Here is a 24,963-nt window from a genome sequence, read left to right as displayed (position 1 = left end):
AGACCTAGGGAGGGGATTTGTCTCTTGTTATGGGATATGCACTTCTTCAATTTTACTATGTAGGAGGGGATTTGTCTCTGGTTACGGAATATGCACATCTTCAACTTTACTATGTAGGAGGGATTTGTCTCTCATTATGGGATACGCACATCTTCAACTTTACTATGTAACCATTAATTGTTTCCCAAAGTAAGGCTATATCCACATCTTCACCACACTTCATATCACTAGATTTTTCAATTTCTGCCAATTTGATAGGTTTAAGATGATATTGTGCTTTTATTAATAATTTACATTTTCTTAATTACTAATATAGCTGATAATTTTTCTTTAAAGGCCTTTTGTGTCTCATTTTCTTTGAAATGACTTTTTTTTGCCTGCTTTTTATTAGATTGTTTATCTTGATCCAGTTGATTCAGAAAATTTCTTTATATTGTAGTTACTAATCTTTTGACATTTAAATGTTTTAGAGATATTTCCTTCCATGGCTTACCTTCTTTGCCTTTTTATGGTGGTTTTTTTTTTTTTTTTTTGGATACGTAAATGTTTAACACTTTCTTGTAGCTTAATTTATAAATTACTCTCTTTATAATTTGTGGGGATTTTTTCCTGTGTGTGTCTTCTTTTAAGAAATTATTCTCTCACTTGTCATGAAGATGTTTTCCTCTATATTCTTCTAAAAGTTTGGTTATTTTTACATTGAAATCTTTAGTCCAGCTATAAATAACTTTTGTGCATGGTATGAAGTGTGGATCTGATTTTATTTATTTTTTTGTCTAGATGACTAGTTGTCTTGATACTTTATTTAACAGTTCATCCTTTTCCTATTGATCCGATTGCCATTTCTTTCATGTTTCTTACTCTGTTCTGTCATACTCTCATCTGTTGCATTGGCCAGTGTTTCTATCCCTGTGTCAACAGTATTCTGTCTTAATTACTACAGCCTTTGCTTTTTAACAAGTCTTGATATCTGGTTGAACTTTCTTAAAAAGTTGCTACACCTTGTTTGTAAAATAAGCTCCTGACTAGTTTTGGTTCTTTGTTCTTTTGCATAAATTCGTTTAACCTGTATGGGAAAAAAGACTTTGGGGAGTTTTGCTTGGAAATGTACTAACAGATTAATTTGGTAAGAAATTACAGCTGCATGGCTGGGCGTGGTGGCTCATGCTTGTAATCCCAGCACTTTAGGAGGCGAAGGTGGGCGGATCACGAGGTCAGGAGTTCGAGACCAGCCTGACCAACGTGGTGAAGCCCCGTCTCTACCACAAATACAAAAATTAGCCGGCGTGGTGGCGTGTGCCTGCAATCTCAGCTACTCAGGAGGCTGAGGCAGGAGAATCGCTTGAACCTGGGAGGCAGAAGTTGCAGTGAGCCAAGTTCACGCCATTGCACTCCAGCCTGGGCAACAAGAGTGAAACTCTGTTTCAAAAAAAAAAAAAGAAAGAAAGAAAAGAAAGAAGAAGAAAGAAAGAAAATTACAGCTGTACAATATTAAGCATTCCTAATCATGAATATGCAATGTCTTTCCACCAAGTCTTCCTTGATTCAGTAAAGTTGTTTAAATTTTTGCGTTAAGATCATGAATTTATTTTGTTAGTTTTATTATTAAGCATCTTATTTTTTGCTGTCATTTTCAGAGTTACATTTGAAAACTATTTCTGACTGATGTAGAGAGTATAGTTGATTTTTTTTTGCTCACCTTAAGTTAAGGAACCTTGTTTCATTCTCACTGTTTCTAATAATTTGTGAAGTCTTTTGGGCTTTCTACATAGACTTTCTTCATTTTCTGCAAATAATTATAATTTTCAGTCTTCTCCATTCTTAAAACTTACATTCTGTTTCTTACTGAGTTGACTGGCTGCAACTTGCAGTCCCACGTGGAACGTAAGTGGTATCTCTTTTGTTGTTTGAGACGGGGTCTCACTCTGTCACTCAGGCTGGAGTGCAGTGGCGTTATCTTGGCTCACTGCACCCTCCATCTCCCAGGCTCAAGTGATCCTCCCACCTCAGCCTCCTGAATAGCTGGGACTATACAGGGAATATACAGGAGCATGGCACCAGCCTGACTAATTTTTAGTACATGATTTTTATCAGATTAATGAAACTTCCTTTTACATACATATACATATTTTTCTAAGAGTTTTTTCTTTTTAAATAAAAAAGGTTTTAAATGTTTTAAATGCAATTTCTGAGTATATTGAGGTAATCGTGTGTGTGTACTTTTTAATTTTTTAATTTTTAAAACTTTTTTTGTAGATGATGCTACTAAAAATTTAAAAATTCAGTTTTAATTTTTATGGACACATAAGTGTATATATTTATGGGGGACATGAAATATTTTGATACAAGCATGCAATGCGTAATCATCACATCATGGGAAATGGGGTACTCATCCCCTCAAGCTTTTCTCCTTTGTGTTACAAATAATCTAATTATACCCTTTTAGTTATTTTTAAATGTAAAATTAAATTATTATTGATTATAGTTACCTTGTTGTGCTATCGAATACTAGGTCTTATTCATTCTTTCTAATTTTTTTTTGTACCCATTAACCATTCTACCTCCCAACCTCCTGCTTCCCCACTACCCTTCTTACCCTCTGGTAATCATCCTTTTACTCTCTGTCTCCATGAGTTTAATTATTTTGATTTTTAGATCCCACAAATCAATGAGAACATACAATTTTTGTGTTTCTGTGCCTGACTTAACATTAGCGATCTCCAGTTCCATCCATGTTGTTGCAAATGACAGGATCTCATTATTTTTTTGTGGCTGAATGAGTACTCCATTGTGTATAAGTACCACCATTTTCTTTATCCATTCATTTGTTGATGGACACTTACGTTGCTTCCAAATCTTGGCTATTGTGAGTAGTGTTGCAGTTAATATGGGAATGCAGGTATGTTTTTGATATGATTTTCTTTTTGGGGGGCACATACACAATAGTGGGGTTGCTGGATCATATGGTAGCTCCATTTTTAGTTTTTGGAGAAGACTCCAAACTGTTCTCTACAGTGGTTGTACTAACTTACAGTCCCACCAACAGTGTACAAAGATTCCCTTTTCTTCACATCCTCACCAGCATTTGTTATTACCTGTCATGGTAGGATAAAAGCCACCTTAACTGGGGTAAGATGATCATCTCATTGCAGTTTTGGTTTGCATTTCTCTGATGCTCAATGATGTTGAGCACCTTTTCATATGTCTGCTGCCATTTGTATGTGTTTACTTTTTTAAAAAATTGTTGTCTGAGTGCAGCAGCTCATGCCTGTGATCCCAGGAGGATTGCTTGAGCCCAGGAGATCAAGACCAGCCTGGGCAACATGGTGAGACCTCATCTCCACCCACCCCCCGCCCACGAAAAAAAAAAAGGAAAAGAAAGAAAAAAATTAGCCAGGTGCAGTGAAGCACACCTGTGGTCCCAGCTTCTCAAGAGGCTAAGGTGGGAGGATTGCTTGTGCCTTGGAGATTGAGACTTCAGTAAACCATGATCATGTCACTGCAATCCAGTTTGGAGGACAGAGCAAGACCCTGTCAAAAAAAAAAAAAAAATTGTTAATATACTAAACTGACAGATTCTTTGTTTTTGAGATGAAGTCTTGCTCTGTCACCCGGGCTGGAGTGCAAGTGGCATGATCTTGGCTCATTGCAGCCTCTGTCTTTGGGGTTCAAGCGATTCCTGTCTCAGCCTCCGGAATAGCTGGGACTATAGGTGCAGGCCACCACGCTCGGGTAATTGTTGTATTTTTAGTAGAGATGGAGTTTCCCCATGTTGGCCAGGCTGGTCTCAAACTCCTGACCTCAGGTGATCCACCCCCCACCTCGGCCTGCCAAAGTGCTGGGATTACAGGTGTGAGCCATGGCCTGTACTAGGTAAACAGATTCTTTAAAATGTTAAACTAGGCCGGGCGCAGTGGCTCATGCCTGTAATCCCAGAAATTTGGGAGGGCAAGGCGGGCAGATCACCTGAAGTCAGGAGTTCGAGAGCAGCCTGGACAACATGGGAAAACCCTAACTCTACTGAAAATACAAAAAAAAAAAAAAAAAAAATTAGCTGAGTGTGCTGGCATGTGGCTGTAATCTCAGCTACCTGGGAAGTTGAGACAGGAATCACTTGAACCCTGGAGGCGGAGGTTGCAGTGAGCCAACAAGGCGCCATTACATTCCAGCATGGGTGATAGAGTAAGACAACATCTTATTCAACTAGGTTTGCGTTCCTTGTTATATATTCTAACCCGTAATTTAATATATATTCTTAATATAACTTGATATATATTCTAACCTATGGCTTACCGCTTCACAACTCCTGAGCCTCCTGTGTTGTGAATATTCAGCCCATGTGATTTTTATGTATCACCCTCACTCCCCTTCAGTTGTTGCCGCCTTCAACTAAAATACTGTCATCTAATCTCATGGCGCCACCTGGTGTCAAATCTTGGACATTTCTGACGTCTCTTCACCTTTCTTTCCCTATTAGGGAAACTCGTACATGCAGTTTTCTCCTTCAGTTCTATTCCTTCTCTTGTGCCTTTCATCTATTAACTTTACTCCCAAATCCTCCTTTCTCATGCTCTCCTAAATTTTCTCATTATGTTCATGAAAAGTAATTCTCTTCCTTTGCTTTCTCTGCCCCTTTATGAGTCTAAATCTACATGAATAGTACTACTAGTTAATCACAGTGAGAATACTACTACTAGTGACAATGGCAAAACTACAGCTATACATTTTGAAAGGACTTTTTGTTATTGTTTTGTTTGTTTGTTTGTTTGTTTGTTTTTGAGATGGGAGTTTCACTCTTGTTGCCCAGGCTGGAGTGCAATGGCGCGATCTTGGCTCACTGCAACCTCCATCTCCCAGGTTCAAGTGATTCTCCTACCTCAGCCTCCCGAGTAGCTGTGATAACAGGCATGCACCACCATGCCCGGTAATTTTTGTATTTTTAGTAGAGACGGGGTTTCACCATGTTGGTTAGGCTGGTCTGGAACTCCCAACCTCAGGTGATCTGCCCGCCTCGGCCTCCCAAAGTGCTGGGATTACAGACGTGAACCACCACGTCTGGCCTGAAATGACATTTTATACAATAAAGTGCCAGCCAGACTAACCTTCAAAGTCCTTGAAAACAGTTAAAATTCCCTTTAAAATGTTCTTAAATTTCAGGTACTATTGAACCATCTAATTATTTCTGCCCAGGTTAACATCAAGCTCACGTATTAAAGAAAAATTATAAAACTGTTAATAAATGTCATTGTTTCTATGTTCCTTAATTACAACCTTTGATAAATTTGGAGTTTCTACTTATTTTACTGCAAAGACTCAGTTTTTCATTATGAGTTACATTGCCTAGAAACAGAATCGCTGTTCATGACGTGGTTTCCATGGAAAACAGCCCACCACAGCTGCCCTTTTGGTACATAACTCATTTGTAAGATAGAGATTGCTAGTAACTGCATTTCTAATTGTTTTACTCACAAGGTTAGAAAATACTGTAACCAGCATTCTTCCCAGTCAGGGAAATGACTCATGGATAAGCTTGGCCAGTTTAGCAGTTTCTTCGTTAAGTTAATTCTGACTTTGTTTTATCTCTAAGGGATATATCGGAGAATGGCAGGTAAGTCAGCTGAGGAAGACAGACCAGAGAGAGTAGGGCTGAAATTGACCTCTTTAATTCCTGCAATGCCAACGTGTCTGCAGAGGAGGTATTTTTCATGGTTTGTCTTAACCTATCCAGTCTTTTAGTAGGCAGGTACTGAGTATTTGCTTATTCAAAAACATAGCAACTATTGATTTCAGAGTAGGCACTACAAAGTATTTTGGACCCATTACTCTGGTTGCTGCCTGAAAATAACAATGTCTAGATTAATCAAAAGAGAACTTCAAATAAAATATAAAATCTGGTAGAACGCATAACTGAATGACATGAAGTTCTGATGTTTATGGCTTTAAGACAAGACCTATTATTGTAAATAATAGGTCTTATTATTGAAAGAAACTAGTTAGCTTGTGTAGAGTTGCTGCACTATTTGAAGTCTAGCATCTATTTAAAAGGAAGGTTTAAAGTTATTCTTATTTCCACATTCTAATCGTGGAGTTTCAAAGGTGGACTGGAAAATAAAAAAGAAGTTAAAGATTAGGCAGACAGTTTGACAATAACAGCCCTTACATAATCCAGGCTGACAAGGGCACCCTGATACTACAGTGTGCTGAGCAAGCAGTCAACCTGCCCATTCAGTTTCCTACTGTGTTTTTTTGCTAAATGCTTTCTAACCTCTTAATGTCTCTTTTGAAAGGTGGGGACCCAAACTGTATGCATTGTTCCAGATGCGCTCTTGCCAAAGCAGCATAAAGCAAATGTAACCCTTAGGAAGAAGGCTCCCTCCCTCACTAGGTAAGTACAACCGGCAGCCGTGGCCAGGGCCAGCCCACTTGCCCGCTAGACCTGCCATACCTTCCACTGCCAGGATGCTGGTGGACCTCATAAAACTGAACCTGCTAATCCACAGGACCTGTGGGTTTCAAGTCAAAGGAACTGATCAAGAGCAATCTCTGTCTTTACAGCCTCTGATTCCATCCCCTCCAAGTTCTTTCTCAATAGTTTGCATCTATTGGGCTCTTTGCCAATCAAGAACATCATCCTCCAATTTAATAATTTTGAGGTCAGCTAGAATTTATTAAAATGATGTTTTACCTGTAATCTTGGAGCGGATTGGACCTGCTACTTTAGAGCATTCTCTTACCTTTAGAAAGAGCCCTCTCGAGCATTAAGAATGAAAGTATTATAGTGCCGGTTCTCATATGACACTTGTGTTCTGCTGGGAGGTTTTTCTTATTTTTTAGAAAAACATATTCAGGCCTGGCACGGTTGCTCATGCCTAGAATCCCAGCACTTTAAGAGGTGTAGGCAGGTGGATCACCTGAGGTTAGGAGTTTGAGACCAGCCTGGCCAACATGGTGAAACCACATCTCTACTAAAAATACAAAAAAAAATTAGCCAGGCGTGATGGTGCATGCCTGTAGTTCCAGCTACTTTGGAGACTGAGGCAGGAGAATTGCTTGAATCCGGGAGGCACAGGTTGCAGTGAGCCGAGATGGTGCCACTGCACTCCATCCTGGATGATAGAGTGATTAAAAAAAAAAAGAAAAAAGACATATTGAGATTTACTTTAAAATGAAGTTCCGTACATACACATTGAGTAGACAGTGGTCCCCAACCTTTTTGCACCAAGGACTGGTTTCATGGAAGACAAATTTTCCATGGGCTGGGAATGGGGTTGGGAGGTGGAGGGGATGGTTTTGGGGTAAAACTCCTTCACCTCAAATCATCAGGCATTAGATTCCCATAAGGAGCATGCAACATGGAACCCTCGCATGCGCAGTTCACAATAGGGTTCGCTCCTTTGAGAATCTGATGCCGCTGCTGATCTGACAAGAGGTGTAGCTCAGGCCGTGATGCTTGTTCACTGCTCAGCTTCTGCTGTGCCACCCGGTTCCTAACAGGCCACACCAGTACTGGCCTTCGGCCCAGGGGTTGGGGATTCCTGGAGTAGAAGAAGTAAAGAATTGGTTCATAAGCTAGGTTAATATAGTACTATGTACTGACCTCGATTTGGTAATATTTTAAAATCATTTTTTCAATATGATTACCATAACAGGTTGTTTTTAAATTCCTTTTTTTTTTTTGGCAGAGGCTATTTGACTCATCCCATTTCTGAAAAAACCACAGCAATGTTGTTTATGTTGTAAATCTTGAGTTCCCCCAACTTGCTGGTTAAGCCTCCCAAAGTTCTCTAAACCGCCTTCTAGCTAAATGTCAGTATATTTGAGATAATACTTAAAAATGTAGAACCAATGTTCTTTATAGAAATACGATGTTTTTAGACTTATTTATGTGGCAAAAAATGGTCACATGTGTTTTTTAAGGTGGAGAACTTTTAGAAGCAATTTGCTCCTTTGGCCTTGAATTGGACCTGCTCTGAAATGAGTTTAAGGTCATGCAAGATTCTCTCTGATATGTCATGACATTACCAAAACACTTTCATTGTTTCAAAGTCCACTTGAAACGCTACGACACATCCATCATCACTTGCTCTCACTCGCTTTGAAAGGGGTCTAGCTGAGAATCCAGCTGGTCTCATTTCTGATCTTTGAGCTGAAATCCTGGGTTAAAGCACATTCTTAATGTGCCATAGATTGCTGCAAACAATACTCTTCTTAGCTATTTATCTTTAGCCATCTCTTCCAGTGCAGAAATTCATTGATGTAACTCTTGCCATTTTGTTTGTCGATTAGTAAAACTCCCCAAAGTAAAATCTACCTGATCTTCTATAATTTTTCCTCCTTGATTTTCATCTGTTAATGTTCTTTTTAGAGCAAATCCTTTGAGTGAGTTTGACTCTGAGCTATTGTCGTCAGAAGCAGGAAAAGAAAGCTTCTGCATGAAAAGTCAAGATCTAATGACAGAAAGAGATTTTGAATTATCTAGCCATGAATTTATGAAGGGATCTGCAGAGCTGGTGATTGCCACATCCTCCAGCTTGAGGTATCACATAGCTGGCAGCCTTGGAAGAACTGCTGGGCCCCTCCAGAGTTGATTATAAAGTTATTGACCCAAGAGAAAGAACAGAGACTCTGATGTTCTGGTCCTTCCCCCACTGCCCCCAGGGCTTCTCCACAGCACTGTCATCCTATCTTCCTCGTGACTAGGGGCCTGTAGGATTATGGTGACATTAAGGAATTAAAGGTGACATCTAAAGCCATGGACAGGCCAGGCGCTATGGCTCATGCCTATAATCCCAGCACTTTTAGAGACTGAGGCAGGTGAGTTGCATGAACTCAGCAGTTTGAGACCAGCCAGGGCAACATGGTAAAACCTTGGCTCTACAAAAAATACAAAACATTATCTGGGCATAGGGGCGCATGCCTGTGGTCCCAGCTACTCATGAGGCTGAGGTGGGAGAATTGCTTAAGCCCAGAAGGTTGAGGCTGCAGTGAGCCAAGATCATACACCTGCACTCAATCCTGGGTGACAGCGCGACCCTGTCTCAAAAATAAAATAAAGCCATGAACAAGATAGAACTGACTGGTTTCCTCATGGATAGATCCCTATAGCCTTGGGACCAGACTGTACCCAAATTGCTAATCAACTCCAAAGGCTGGCACAGTGTGGTGTATTTAGACTCATGGGCTTTTTGCTCTCAACCTTCAGACCTTTCTCTCAGGCTCTGGGCTGATTTTAGCTGAGGAGACCAGATTAGACCCAGTCTGCAGGTCCTCCCTCTTGGATCCCCGAGGTGGGAAGGGGCCTGAGGTGTGTCAGATGGAGCTGGTATAAATAAGATGAACTCATTCCCTAAGCACACACGCCCCGTGGCTGCTCAACAATTTCTCTTGGGATTCACGTCACTAAGGTGTATGTGACTGTGACGTGAAAGAGTGAGTGTTTATACCATGATCTTACATCCACATCATAATTCTGGATCAGAACATTGCAGTGGCCAAAAGTAATTCTAGCCAGGCTGAGGTCAGAGTGTAGAGTTTGTGGACGCACCTTTATTTTGGTACAATCTGTACATCATTGCATTTCCTCAGCGGCATTCCATTCCCCTTCATCACCCAACCATCAACTAACCGTGACTAAATGTTAACTTACAAAATGTGGAAAGACATTCAGGGTCATGCCTTTTCAACTGAATGCTGATAATACGAGTATTCGAGTTGAGTTTTCTTCTTTCTTGCCTGACTTTCCTATTCACTTTCTGTGTCTTCATGCAGGCCTCTGGCTACTGACATACGGGCAGCTTTAGGATAAGGACATACCTGGTGTTCTGAATGTGTGTATCCCCCAAAGTCTGCAATCTCAGCTGGAACTGGACGGACCAGTATTCCCTCACCCAGGGCCCTGGCTCACGTTTCTCTCCTCTTCTCAGTTTACTGTTGGATTTCCCTTTCTTGCTATTCTCTTTCTCTCCAAACCCCTCTCAATTGCCTTTCCTAAAGACAGACCTTAGCAAGATGGGCCGGGACTTGGGACTTCGCACGGCACCCTGCAGTCCCAAGCCAGCATCTACTGCACCCCATCTTCAAGACTCTATCCCCCAAACAGATGCTGGAAGGCATCAGCTTCTGAGAACCCACTTTTTTCTGCATGACTAGCTTGTATGGAAGAATCTATGGAGAGGATTTCCAAGAATTTCCCACTTTTTCAAAAAATGTATGTGACTTACATTTGGCTTCAATCCAAGAGCAAACTCAATGGTGAACAGCTCCATTTCTGTGCACATGTTGGTGGAATCTACAGAAATCGATGCAACATTTCTTTCCTGTCTGGGCTGTTTGTATAATTGTATATAAATGTAGCAATAAATATATTCTACCATCAGCCTGAGGCTTACTGCACACTTGATTCTGCATCCTGGTGGTAGGCGGTGAATATCGCTTGCCTGCCCCACTTCAGGTTCCCATCTTCTCTGATTTCACAGTTACTTCAGACCTGGCCAGTGTTTGGAGAAAGAGCGTTGAGGAGAGTTCAGTGGCAGAGCTGGGATGTGAAGCAGCATTATTAATTCATAAGATGGCAGTAGTCCTAGCACTTTGAGGTATTTTGAATGTCCAAGGAGTGAAGCTTAGAGGATTGGGTGACAGTTTGTGACACGAGTCAGCAGCATTAACAGTCACTCTGGCCGGACGCAGTGGCTCACGCCTGTAATCCCAGCACTTTGGGAGGCTGAGGTGGGCGGGTCACGCGGTCAAGAGAGCAAGACCATCCTGGCCAACATGGTGAAACCCTGTCTCTACTAAAAATATAAAAATTAGCTGGGCATGGTGGTGCGTGCCTATAGTCCCAGCTACTTGGGAGGCTGAGGCAGGAGAATCGCTTGAACCCGGGAGGTGGAGGTTGCAGTGAGCTGAAATTACACCACTACGCCCCAGTCTGGGCGACAAAGCGAGACTGTCTCAAAAAAAAACAAAACAAAACAAAAAGCAGAAGTCACTCTTACAACCTTCAAGAGCATGTTGTGCTGTGATTATTTGATTGGTACTTGCTGGGCACAAAGGTGCCCCTTAAAGATTTTCAGAAAAACCCCACAAAATGTACCAACATGACATAGAATTTTCCATCTGTCACTGATGTTTTTTTAAGGGTATTAAGTCTAGTTATTTTAGAGACAACCTCCTTCTACAGGGGACACATAAACACAATAACCTTTCACTAGGCAGATACAATATTGTTTGTCTAATATCAAGGAATATTTATTCCCAAAGTGGTCTCTTGTAATTTTCTTGTGAAATCTTTGGTTATCAGGCACTTTTATAACTTAAAGGATAACCACATAGTTGTGGTTTCTTATCAAATTATGGTTTCTCAGGCCTCTCCTTGATTATAAGTGGAAGTTGGCATAAAATCTTTCAGTCATAAGATCTGGGAATGCAATGAAACGAAAAGTTATAATATCCGGCTGGGTGCAGTGACTCACCCCTGTAATCCCAGCACTTTGGGAGGCTGAGGTGGGCGGATCAGTCGAGGTCAGGAGTTCCAGACCAGCCTGGCCAACATGACAAAACCCCATCACTACTAAAAATACATAAATTAGCTGGGAGTGGTGGCAGGTGCCTGTCGTCCCAGCTACTCGGGAGGCCGAGGCAGGAGAATCGCTTGAACGTGGGAGGCGGAGGTTACTGTGTGTCAGGATTGTGCCACTGCACTCCAGCCTATTGTTATCCCATGGCAGGGGCAAACAGCATTTGCGAGATTACTTTTTGTGTAATAAAAAATATAGTCTGGAAGAGAGTTGAGGAAAATCATCTGTCAAGCTCTTTAAAACATTGAACAAGTAACTCTGAACAATTGTGCCACGTCTGTTCTTATTCTCACCTTTTAATGGATATATTAGGGAACCTGAGGCTCCAGGTCAAAAGATAAAGAGGGCACAGTGTGGGCCGCTGCCTTCAACAGCTAATTCCTGTGCAATGCACTGGGCAAAAACCTTTTCTACACATGGCTTTTTCTAACCAGGACTGGTGATACGAAGGGACATTATTAGAAAATACATGGGACAAATTACCAATTGCTTCGGTTTATAGTGCGGTAAGAGAGAATCCCAATTAGAGATAATGCTGTATAATCAAAAGTTTAGTTTATGGAGCTGCGAGGGATTGAGAGATTTCAGCCTGTGGGGGTTAAAACCTGGGCATTTGCTGCAGCTCTGCCACGAATTCGTAGTTGGAACTTGGACAAGTCACTCCAACTCTCAGGGCCTCCGATTCTTCTGCTGTAAAAATGAGGTGTTTGGACTCAGTGACTTCTAAGGTTCTTTTTGCTCTTAGAGTCTCTTCTTTGGAAAAGGGAAAGGAGTAGCATAATTTTCATGTTAAAGGGGTAGGTCATTAGATGGCAAAAATGTGCAGTTGAGAGGAGAAAAGAGTTTATTTGGTTTTATAGTTTCAACATTTATTTTAGATTTAGGGTGTACATGTGTAGGTTTGTTACATGAATTTATTGCATGATGCTGAGGCTTGGAGTATAAATGATCCTGTCACCGGGGTAATGAGCATGGTACCCAACAGGTAGTTTTTCAGCCCCTGCCCCCGACCCTCTCTCCCATCTCTAGTAGTCCCTAGCGTTTATTGTTCCCATCTTAATGACCATGTGTACTCAGTGTTTAGCTCCCACTTACAAGTGAAAACATATGGTATTTGGTTTTCTGTTCGTATGTTAATTTGCTAAGGTTAACGGCCTTCAGCTGCATTCGTGTTGCTGTAAAGGACATGATCTCTTTATGGCTGCATAGTATTCCATGGTCCATATGTACCACATTTTCTTTATCCAGTCCACTGTTGATGGGCACCTAGGTTGATTCCATATCTTTGCTATTGTGAGTACTGCTGAGGTGAACATATAAGTGCATGTGTCTTTTTAGTAGAGTGATTTCTTTTCCTTTGAATATATACCCAGTGATGGGATTACTAGGTCATATTGTAGTTCTGTTTTAAGTTCTTTAAGCAATCTCCAAACTGCTTTCCACAGCGACTGAACTAATTTACCTTCCCACCAACAGTGTATAAGCATTCCCTTTCTCCACACTTAACGAGCATCTGTTTTTTTTTTTGTTTTTTTTTTTTTTTGACTTTTCAATACCTAACCACTCAGACTAGTGTGAGGTGGTATCTCATTGTGTGGTTTTGATTTGCATTTCTCTGATGATTAGTGATGTGGAACATTTTTTCATGTTTGTCATTGCTTGTATGTCTTCTTTTGAGAAGTGTCTGTTCATGTCTTCTGCCTACTTTTCAACGGAGTTATTTGTTTTTTGCTTCTTGAATGATTTAAAATTTTCAGAGACTCTGGATATTAAACCTTTGTCAGATGCATAGTTTGAGAATATTTTCTCCCATTCTGCAGATTGTCTACTTACTCTGTTGATAGTTTCTCTTGCTGTGCAGAAGCTCTTTAGTTACATTAGGTTCCACTTGTCAATTTTTGCTTTTGCTGTAATTGCTTTTGAGGACTTAGCCATAAATTCTTTGCTAGGGCCAATGAAGAGAAGAGCCATAAATTCTTTGCTAGGGCCAAGGTTGCAATTGCTTTTGAGGATTTAGCCATAAATTCTTTGCTAGGGCCAGGTTTTCTTCTAGAATTTTTATAATTTGAGGTCTTACATTTAAATCTTTAATCCAGCTTGAGTTACTTTTTGTATATGGTGAAAGGTAGTGGTCTAGTTTCATTCTTTTGCATGTGGATAGCCAGTTATCCCAACACCATTTATTAAACAGGGAGTCCTTTCCCCACTGCTTATTTTTGTCAACTTTGTCAAAGATTAGATGGTTGTAGATGTGTAGCTTTATTTCTGGGTTCTCCACTGTGTTCCATTTGTTTGTGTGTCTGTTTCTATACTAATATCATGCTGTTTTGGTTATGGCAGCCTTGCAGTATAGTTTGAAGTTGGGTTATGTGATGCCTCTGGTTTTGTTCTTTTTGCTTTGGATTGCTTGGCTATTTGAGCTCTTTCTTGGTTCAATATGAATTTTAGAATAGCTTCTTCTAATTCTGTGAAAAATGACCTTGTTAGTTTGATAGGGATAGTATTGAATCTGTAAATGGCTTTGGACAGTAGGGCCATTTTAATAATACTGATTCTTCCTATCCATGAGCATGGAATGTTTTTCCCTTTGTTTGAATCATCTACGATTTATTTTAGGTTTTTTTTTTTTTTGAGACAGTCTCCTCTGTCACCCAGGCTGGAGTGTAGTGGCATAATCTTGGCTCACTACAACCTCCATCTCCCAGGTTTGAGTGATTCTCCTGCCTCAGCCTCCTGAGTAGCTGGGACTACAGGCACACAGCACCACACCTGGCTAATTTTTGTAATTTTAGTAGAGATGGGATTTTGCCATGTTGGCCAGGCTGGTCTTGAGCTCATGATCTCAGGTGATTTACCTGCCTTGGCCTCCCAAAGTGCTAGGATTACAGGCGTGAGCCACCTGAACAGGCAAAAGCTTTTTCTGCATCTGTTAAGATAATAATATGGTTTTTGTTTTTAATTTTGTTTATCTGGTGAATCATATTTATTGATTCATGTATCTTAAACCAGCCTTGCATTTCAGTCATAAAGCCGACTTGATCATGGTGAATTAAGTGGGTTTGATTTACTGGTATTTTGTTTTGGATTTTGTGTCTGTGTTCATCAGGGATATTAATCTGTAGTTTTCTTTTTTTGTGTGTCTTTGCCAGGTGTTAGTATCAGGGTTGGGCTGGCTTCATAGAATGAGTTAGGGGGGATTCCCTCTCCCTCTATTTTTGGGAATAGTTTCAGTAGAATTGGTATTAACTTTTCTTTGTACATCTGGTAGAATTCAGCTGTGAATCCATCTGGTCCAGAGCTTTTCTTGGCTGCTGGGATTTTTATTACTGATTCAATTTTGGAACTTGATACTGCTCTATTCAGAATTTTTATTTCTTCCTGATTCAATCTTGGGAGGTTATGTGTGCCCAAGAATTTATCCATTTCCTCTTGATTTTCTAGTTTGTGCTCACAGATGTGTTGATAATAATCTCTGAAGATCTTTTGTATTTCTGTGGGATCAATTGTAATGTCACCTTTCTCATTTCTGATTGTGCTTATTTGCATATTCTCTCTTTTGTCTTCTGTTAATCCAGGTAGTGGTCTATTGATCACTTTTATTCTTTCAAATAACCAACTTTTGGTTTTATTGATCCTTTGTATGGATTTGTGGGTCTCAGTCTCAGTTCTGCTCTGATTTTAGTTATTTCTTTTCTCCTGCTAGGTTGGGGATTAGTTTCTTCTTGTTTTTCTAGTTCCTCTAGGTATGATGTTAGATTGTTAATTTAAGATATTTCCATCTTCTTGATGTAAGCATATTTATTTATTTATTTATTTATTTATTTATTTGAGATGGAGTCTTGCTCTCTATCACCTGGGCTGGAGTACAGTGGCACAATCTCGGCTCACTACAGCCTCTGGCTTACTGCAGCCTCTGCCTCCCGGGTTCAAGCAATTCTCCTGCCTCAGCCTCCTGAGTAGCTGGGATTACAGGCACACACCACAATGCCCATCTAATTTTTGTATTTTTAGTAGAGATGGGGTTTCACCGTGTCGGCCAGGCTGGTCTCGAACTCCTGACCTCAAGTAATCCACCCAACTTGGCCTTCCAAAGATGTAGGCATTTAGTGCTATAAACTTTCCTCTTAGCACTGCTTTTGTTGCATCACAGAAATGTTGGTATTTGTGTCTCTGTTTCCATGTATTCCAAATAATTTTTTTTTTCTTGAGACAGAGTTTTGCTCTTGTTGCCCAGGCTGGAGTGCAATGGCATGATCTTGGCTCACCACATCCTCCACCTCCTGGATTCAAGCTATTCTTCTGCCTCAGCCTCCCAAGTAGCTGGAATTACAGGCATGTGCTACCACACCTGGCTAATTCTGCATTTTCAGTAGAGACAGGGTTTCTCAATGTCGATCAGGCTGGTCTTGAACTCCTGACCTCAGGTGATCCACCCACCTCAGCCTCCCAAGTAGCTAGGATTACAGGCATGCACCACCACACCTGGCTCATTCTGCATTTTCAGTAGAGACGGGGTTTCTCCATGTCGGTCAGGCTGGTTTTGAACTCCTGACCTCAGGTGATCCACCTGCCTTGGCCTCCCAAGTAGCTGGGATTACAGGCGTGAGCCACCACACCTGGCTGAAAGATTTTTTTTTGATTCCTGCCTTAATTTCATTGTTTACTGAAAAGTCATTCAGGAGCAAGTTGTTTGATTTCCATGTAATTGTGTGATTTTCAGAGATCTTCTTGGTATTGATTTCTATTTTTCTTCCACTGTAGTTCTAGAGTATGGTTGGCATGACTTCAGGTGTTTTAATTTATTGAAACTTGCTTTTTGGCTGAGCGTGTGGTCAATCTTCCAGTATGTTCTGTATGTAGATGAGAAGAATGTACATTCTGTGATTGATGGGTAGAATAGTCTGTAGGTGTCTCTTAGGCCCATTGGTCAAATGTCAAATTTCAGTCCAGAGTTTTTTAGTTTTCTGCCTTGATGATCTAATGCTGTTGGTGGAGTGTTAAGGACCCCACTATTATTGTGTGGCTGTCTAAGTCTTTTCATAGTCCAGAAGTACTTGTTTTGTTAAGCTGGATGCTCCAATGTTGGGTGCGTATATATGTTTAGGATAATTAAGTCTCTTGTTGAATTGATCCCTTTGTCATTATGTAATGCCCTTGTCTTTTTTTTTTTTTTTCTATTGTTCATTTAACGTTTGTTTTATCTGATATAAAACTTGTGACTCCTGTTCTTGTTTATTTTCCATTTGCATGATAGATCTTCCTCCAACCGTTTACTTTGAACCTATGGGTGTCATTACATGTCAGTAGGTCTCTTGAAGATGGTAGATGTATGGGTCTTGTGGTTTTTTTAAAAATCTAACTTGTCACTCTGTGCCTTTTACGTGGGACGTTCAGAATATTTACATTTAATGTTAATGTTGATATGTGAGGTTTGGATCCGATTGTGAAGTTATTAGCTGGCTGTTTTGTAATTTTTTTTTGTGCAGTTGCTTTACAGGGTCTGTGAGCCATGTACGTAAGAGCGCTTTGTGGTGATAGGTATTGTTCTTTCATTTCCATGTGTAGAACACCCTTAAGGATCTCTTGTAAGTCTGGTCTGGTGGTCAAAAATTCTCTTAGTGATTGCTTGTCTATAAAAGAGATGATTTCTTCTTTGCTTCTGAAACTTAGTTTGGCAGGATATAGCATCTTTGTTGGAATTTCTTTGAGAATGCTGTAAGTAGCCCCCAGTCTTTTCCGGCTTGTAAGGTTTCTGCTGAGAAGTTCCCTGTTAGCCTGTTAGTGGTGTTTGGTTACATGAATAAGTTCTTTAGTGGTGATTTCTGAGATTTAGGTACACCCATCACCTGAACAGTGTACACTGTTACCCAAAATGTAGTCTTTTATCCCTCACCCCCATTCCACCCTTCCCCCCAAGTTCCCAAAGTCCATTGTATCATTCTTATGCCTTTGCATCCTCATAGCTTAGTTCCCACTTGTAAGAACATACGATGTTTGGTTTTCTATTCCAGAGTTTTTTCACTTAAAATAATGGTCTCCAGCTCCATCCAGATTGCTGCGAATGCCATTATTATTATTATTATTATTTTGAGACAGAGTCTCCCTCTTGTTGCCCAGGCTGGAGTACAGTGGTATGATCTTGGCTCACTGCAACCTCTCTGCCTCCTGGGCTCAAGTGATTCTCCTGCCTCAGCCTCCCGAATAGCTGGGACACAGGGGCGCACCACCATGCCTGGCTAATTTTTGTATTTTTAGTAGAGACAGGGTTTCGCCATCTTGGCCAGGCTGGTCTTGAACTCCTGACCTCAAGTGATCCGTCTGCGTCAGCCTCCCAAAGTTCTGGGATTACAGGCGTGCCATTCTTTTGTTCTTTTTATGAATAGCCATATGCACTTCTGTTGGCAGGTTTTATATTGGGCAGTGTGGTTTGACCTACAGCCAGTGGATGGCACTTATGGGTAAAAGCCGCTGCAGCCAACACAGATGGGCGTATACTTGATCCTTGTTACTGGAAGAAGCTCTCTTTTTCCTCAGGCAATGGGTTGATCTGTGCAGTGCGCCATGGTCCGAGCTCCCTGCTCAGCCCCCGAGGGGGAAGCCAAGATGGGTGGGTGGGGGGGAATAAGATAACTGGGGCTGGACGGGTAAGGACTGCTTACAGGTCTCCTAATGGCAAGCATAAGCACCGGTGCAGAGGAAGAGGTCCAATGGGCAGCCACCAAGGGCCCAGAGGTGTGCCTAGGTGTGGAACTGGGAAACTTCTCAGCTCCAGGTTCTCTACACAGGGAGTGGGGGCAGCCTAAACTCCTATTCCAGGAGAGCGAGTGGGTGCTCCAGATTGCTGGAGATCTGCCTGGAGGATCATAAATGGCCCCCCGCACCATGATCTCTGCTCAGGAAGCGTGGAGTGAATCAGGCCATCAATCTAGGTAAGAGGGTGCTCTATATGCCTGGAGATCTGCCTGGGCATGAAGCAAACAGAGCGCCCCCTGCACCACAAACTCCGTACAGGAAGGGTGGGGTGATCTAGGCTGCTAATCCATGGGAGCAGGTGCTTCAAATGGCTGGAGGTCTCCCTGCGTGTGGATCAAAGAGGACCCTGCTACACCGAGGATTCACTCAGGAAGAGTGGAGCAGCTCAGGCTGTTAGTTCAGGTGAGCAGGTGCTCCAAATGTCTGGAGATACGTCTGGGGGCAGAGAGGGCCCTGGTGTGCCACGATCTCTAAGGCACCCAGCAATGACACATGCAGACAGTTCTAGGGTGCCAAGTTGGCTCAGACTACAAATCTTTTTGCCCAGGAGAAACTGTGGCAGTGGCAGCTCTCCTCCCCTTCCAGGCCTGTGACAGAGGAGAGCACAATTCCAGTGCCTGCTGCTGGGACACCTTCCACATTTGCTGCTCAGTTCTGGCTGTGGAGGGCCCTACCCTGCTCCAGAACAAATGCTCCCATATCTAACCTGAGACTAAAATGCCTGCATGGCTACACTGCCAGGGTCATCAAAAAATGACTGACTTTTTAGGAGCCCAGATTAAAAGTGGCATCCTTCTCTTGATCCCAGGTGTGGGAAAATATCTGCCACTTTTCTGTGTCCAGGCTGCTCCCTAAGTTAGCTCCAGGGCGTGGGAGACATGAAATGCTCTCCCTTGGCCTGGGTTGCATGGAACCCCTGCAGAAAGATGGGCCGTGAGGGATTCTCTCACCCTCCTAGGTTCTGGGGGCTTCACTCACTTTTATTGGCTGGAAGCCATCATGGGGGCTGCCTGCCTACCTTCTCCTTGGGATCTGGGGTGTCTTGTTATGCTGGTGGATTCCCATTTTCCGTCTTAAATTAAAGCTCATAGAATTGATCTTTATGCACTATTTTGCTATTTCCACGTGGCTGAGGCATGCTCGAAGCCTGTAATTCACCATCTTGCGGGGAAAAAAAAATGAGTGATGAAGATTGCTTATATTCAGATACCAAAAGATGCATTAAGATAATGACAAGTCAAAGCACCACCTAGTCAAACCCTTTCTGAGGACACAGAACATACTCAGCTCTCACTTTTCATGCCCTGTTGGCTGGATTTCTTCTTGGCTGTCTTCTGTACAGGGCAGAAAGACTGCAGTGTGCGCTTATCATTGGGATGCTCTGGTGGGAAGCTGAAGCCTCAGAACAAGAACCCACTTCTATTCACCCATGAATTGCCCACACCCATCAGGCTGGGCAGTGGCCCATGAAGAATGCTTCTGTAACTATCCGGTGTCAGTCCTGGTCAAGTTCTATTCCCAACTGTGTAAGCCCAAAGCCGATGGGCGTAGCAACACAAAGCGGGGAAGCTAGTCACTAATACTTAGGAAATGCATCGGTTGGGGGCTTCCCTCCTCCCGCGTGGATGCAACTATCATCAATCAGCACCATACCCTTTCCCTGGTGGCATCCCTGTTGCTGCCGCAGTGCTCAGATCAACTCCGTCTCCAAGGCCAGGTTATGTTCTATGTTTCCAAGGAGGTGGGATGAGTTGCCTGACTGGTGGGTTTGTAGCCCAGTCCTGTTCCCAGATTTTCCTTTGGGGAAGGAGCTGTCTGCAGGAAGCATAAGCACCTCCATGCCATAGTCTGCTCTTCCCTGCCATTGTCTCACAGAGGCCAGGCTCCCACCTGGGAGGGGCAAGTCTGGGGTTCAGTATTAGAAAGCCCAGTCGCCACAGGCATAAGCCCACGTTCTCTAGTGCTGGCTTTATCAAGGATGAAGGTGGTCTGACAGCTTCACCGCCTTACTCTTTTGCTTTGCTTCTCAATGGATTTAGCACCGTGGTTCTCACTTGAATGTGCAGCAGAACTGCCTGCCGGAGCTGTGAACACACACAAGCTGGGCTCTGCTACTAGAGTTTCTGATTCAGCATGTCAGGAGTGGGGCCCAAGAATCTGCATTTCAGACAAGTTCCCAAGTGAAACCGAGGCTGCTGGACCGGAGACCACACTGAAGACCCAAGGGACACTTGGCTAAGAGAAGGCGTTCTGTTATTGTTCCCTGAAACTCCAGAAGAACCCAGTGTTCTCAAAGCTGTCTGAGTCAGCTGGGCCTCCTTTGCTAACCTTTGCTAACCTGGGGCTGGCAAACAGTCCTCGGTCAGCATGACTAATTCTTACAAATCAATATCCTCTTCTAGCCCACGGCCTTGGGGAGAAACAAATGGTTATGGATTATCCTCATTTCTGTTCTATGTGGAAAGCAAGATGAGTCAACGGCAGCTGTACGTCAGCCCTGAAATGGCTATTTTAAAACAGAGTTGGAGACATGCTCAGTTCTCCTTGGATAAAACCTTGTACAGCACTGTGCGCAAATAAAGATTTTTAATAATGACGGAGCCAGTGGATTTTAATGACTTGTCATTGAAGTGTAAAAGTACAAACATTTGCAGGTTAGGGAACCGTGTGATGAATTTCAGTGGATTCGGGAGAAGGCCAGAGCAGAGCGTGCGTCCCCGCAGACGTCCCTAGCGATTTTCTCAGGCCCTAGCCCTCCCTCCAAGGTCAGCACCGTCTTAAACTCTAACAGGTAGATATGTTTTACTGGCTGGCGCGTTATAAAATTGAGATCATTCAGCAGGTACTATTTCGTGTCTGCTTTCTTTTACTCCACAAAGGCATGAATTCCTGAAAATGTTTCTCCTCTGATCAGCCTTGTTGCTGACCACACATCCTTCACTCCAGCCTCTGTTAGTAGGCTGCCCACCGCACAGCCCGCCTCCCACCTGCCACAAGTTTCTGCAACTTCCTGGCACAGTGTGGCTGTTCCGGTAGAGCCAGTTCTCTCTAGACGTGTCAGCAGCTGGGCCTTCCCATCTCCGGGGCTTCCTTCAGGTCTCCCACCCCCATCAGAAGGGCTTTCCCTTCTCGCCTCTGCCCATTTCATTCAGTCAGAGCAGGTGAGGCTCTACTACCCACCCCTCAAGGCTTATACCTTAGAGGCCCGTGCCTTGCTCTCTGTTCATCTGGGGGCATCTTGCTCTGCACAGTCCCTCAGGGATGTGGATTTCCCTGCACCAGGAGGAACACACGACCTCTTAGGCACCAAGTCAGGGAGATGGAGGCTAGAGAACCCCACAGGGCTGTTCACCGCCTCGGCTTGGGAATGACCCCTGTCTCTTCTGCCAATATTTCATGGTCAGAACTAGTCATGTGGCGAGTTCTCTTGGCTACAAAGGGGGATGGGAAAGGCAGGGGAGCAGAGGGGAGATTTGGTGAACATCCCTGTTGCTGCCGCAGTGCTCAGATCAACTCCGTCTCCAAGGCCAGGTTATGTTCTATCATCCCGTCTGCACTTGGGCTCTCACGTGCTCCCTCTCCCTCCCGTTATTCTACAGTATCCGTACCTTGCACAACAGTGGTCTTCCAGGGCACATGTCTGGGGACGTTTGTGATTGCTGAGATTTGGGTGTGTGTGGCACTGACATCTAGTGGGGATAGGCTAGGGATGTTGGAAAATATCCATGCACAGGACAGCCCTCCCAACACAAAGCACGGCCCAGTCCTAAGCATCTGTAGCAGCGTGGCCAGAGCCCTGTAGTCCAGGATGCCATTTCACCTGGCGTAGGTCTTGCCTACTCCTGCTGAATTGCAACTCTGGGGAAAACAATCATGGTGGCCTAAAGCCAGCCTTGGTGACGGATTGTGGCCTGCTGCCCTGGCCCCTTCAGTGGGCCTGATGACTCCAGGAGAAATGAGGGACAGAAGTGACCAGGTTATGGAGCAGTGGCAGAGAAAATAGGTCATCTGAGTGATATTTGTAATGGCTTCACCAGACTTAAAAATACAGCAAATAGTCTGGGTGCAGTGGCTTATGCCTGTGATCCCAGCACTTTGGGAGGCAGAGGCAGGAGGATCGCTTGAGACTAGGGGTTGGAGACTACTCTGGGCATCATAGTGGGACCCTTTCTCTACAGAAAAACAAATTGGCTGGGCTGGTAGCGTGTACCTGTAGTCCTAGCTATGTAGGAGGCTGAGGTGGGAGGATCACTTGAGCCCAGGAGTTTGCAGCTGCAGTAACCTGTGATTGTGCCACTGCACTCCAGCCTGGGTGGCAGAGCAAGAACTTTTCTAATATCTATAGATATACATATACATATATTAATAGCAGATGGCAAGCCGAGTAGAGCTTCTCACCTGGAGTGCTCCTCCCTCCCTGTGGACTGGGCACTGGGCTGCATCGCCACCTCTGAGAGGAGCTGGCAGGTCCTGAGTGTGTACACTCAGGCCTGTTGCACCCTGTACCCACCATATTTCTTTATCCGTGCCTACTTTTTAGTTGGTGATTGAGCCCCCACGCCCAGCCACGTTCATTCAACAAATATTTCTGACCCTCCTCAAAGTCCCAGGCACTGGAGATGCTGCAGAACGAGTGGCGTCTCTGCCCTCCTGGAGTCCCGCCTCTTCTGCATCTCCCTCGGCGCGCAGCACTGGGGCGAGGACTCCGTGGAGCTCAGTAGTCCTCACTTGCTGAGGAGAAGGGTAGAATTGGAAGTCTCAGAGTTTTCCATTCAGAAAGCTGCTAAAGCAGCTGCTGGGTGTCTCTCCCCCACCTTTTCTCATTCTGACCCTGGAGCACAGTAGGCATGGGAGAGGGTGGCCGAGGGAGGAACAGGGAGGGGTGAGGGGTGTGCAGATGGCCAGATGAGGGGGTGCTTGTACCCAAATCATCAGGAGTTGACTGAGTTACTGGTGAGTCCCGGGTGTGTCTGAGTCTGAGTCTGAGGTGGTAACAATGTCTCAGAATAAAAGCTGCCCCCCTTTTTTTTTCAGGCTGCTGCTGTGGGACAGTGAAGCAGATTTAAAATGGCTCTGCCCTGGTAAACCACCTGGTGTGTGTGTGATAACATGGCCTGGGACGCTTCTCTTCCCTTGCTCTGTTGGAAGTTGGTAGATACGCTCCAGACTGTACAGCCTGGGACTAGCCTTTGTCCATTACCATTTCTGGGAACTCCTTCATAGCCACACATTGTAAAATGAAGGCACAGGGGCCATGCCCCCATTCTTAGCCAAGCCCTGAGGCTCTGCTGCCCAACTCATCTAGGCCCCCTGACCTCTTGCCTACCAGGGCACAGGGCAGTTTAAGATACTGGGAAGGGGCCAACCTCAAGTAGCTCATGACCTTAGAGGAGCACTAAGATGCAGCCGTGGCTGGGCGTGGTGGCTCACGCCTGTAATCCCAGCACTTTGGGAGGCCGAGGCGGGAAGATCATGAGGTCAGAAGTTCGAGACCAGCCTGGCCAACATGGTGAAACCCCATCTCTACTAAAAATACAAAAATATCAACTGGGCGTGGCGGCAGGTGCCTGTAATCCCAGCTACTAGGGAGGCTGAGGCAGGAGAATTGTTTCAACCCAGGAGATGGAGGTTGCAGTGAGTCGAGATCATGCCATTGCACTCCAGCCTGGGTGACAGGGAAAGTCTTCATCTTGAAAAAAAAAAAAAAATGCAGCCCTGAGCTGGTGTGTGTGTGTGTGTGTGTGTGTGTGTGTGTGTAGCCTGGGTCCTGGCCACTACCTGAGCTGCTCTAACCCAGGCAGATCCAGATGCATTCCAAGGTGATACCTGGAATGGGGCAACCAAGCAGTTTTATCCATTCATTCATCATATGTGAAGTGAGCAACCAAATAAAATCCCTGCCTTCATGCAGTGCATGTCCCAGGATGGGGACTGAGCAATAAAGGAGCCACACAGTTCATCCAATGGTGGTTCATGCTGTGGAGGAATAGAACATGGGGCACATCCAAGAGGGGGTACTAGAGCTACAATTTTCTAAATGTCAGGAAGGTTTCACTGAGAAGGTGATGTTTGAGCAGATATCTGAAGTGAGAGAGGGATCCACGCCGCACCTGGAAGGATAAAGCCAGGCGAAGGGAATGACAAAATCGTGGAGGTTGCAGCGAGCCGAGATAGAGCAAGACTGTCTTAAAAAAAAAAAAAAAAAAGTCCAAAGCAGTGCAGGGAGGTCTAGAGGCTGAGGCATTCCATAGCTGGATCTGCAGGTACAACTTACCTTGTTAGATTTTATTAGTATTATTTTTAGACAGAGTCTTGCTCTGTTGCCCAGGCTGGAGTGCAGTGGTGTGATCTCGACTCACTGAAACCTCTGCCTCTGGGTTCAAGTGATTCTCCTGCCTCAGCCTCCCGAGTAGCTGGGATTACAGGCACCCACCACCACACCTGGCTAATTTTTCTATTTTTAGTAGACACAGGGTTTCGCCATGTTGAGCAGGCTGGTTTCAAACTTCTGACCTCAGGTGATCCGCCCACCTTGGCCTTCCAATGTGCTGGGATTACAGGCATGAGCCACCGTGTCCGGCCTAGATATTTAAGAGAATATTCTGATTACTCTGTGGAGACAGGATTTAGGAGG

At 43.8% G+C, this 24,963-nt stretch overlaps 1 protein-coding gene across 3 annotated transcripts in view; it reads left to right on the top strand.

The window, feature by feature from the left end:
- LOC105493642 (radixin) overlaps positions 1–24,963 on the top strand; it is a 116,096-nt gene that overhangs the window by 85,438 nt on the left and 5,695 nt on the right. For 2 of the 3 annotated variants that reach the window (XM_011761457.3, XM_011761459.3), the window contains exons 15-16: positions 6,288–6,385; positions 9,769–10,354. In XM_011761457.3, coding sequence (XP_011759759.1) covers positions 6,288–6,354 — 67 coding nt within the window. In that variant the 3' untranslated portion in view covers positions 6,355–6,385; positions 9,769–10,354. Of the gene's footprint in view, positions 1–6,287; positions 6,386–9,768; positions 10,355–24,963 lie in introns of those variants that run through there. The other variant, XM_011761458.3, reaches the window with a different exon arrangement.

This window comes from Macaca nemestrina, chromosome 12, assembly GCF_043159975.1.
Source record: "Macaca nemestrina isolate mMacNem1 chromosome 12, mMacNem.hap1, whole genome shotgun sequence".
Classification (NCBI taxonomy): Eukaryota; Metazoa; Chordata; class Mammalia; order Primates; family Cercopithecidae; genus Macaca; species Macaca nemestrina.
Note: the sequence above shows the minus strand (reverse complement) of the source record. Positions and strands in the feature narration are given on the sequence as shown.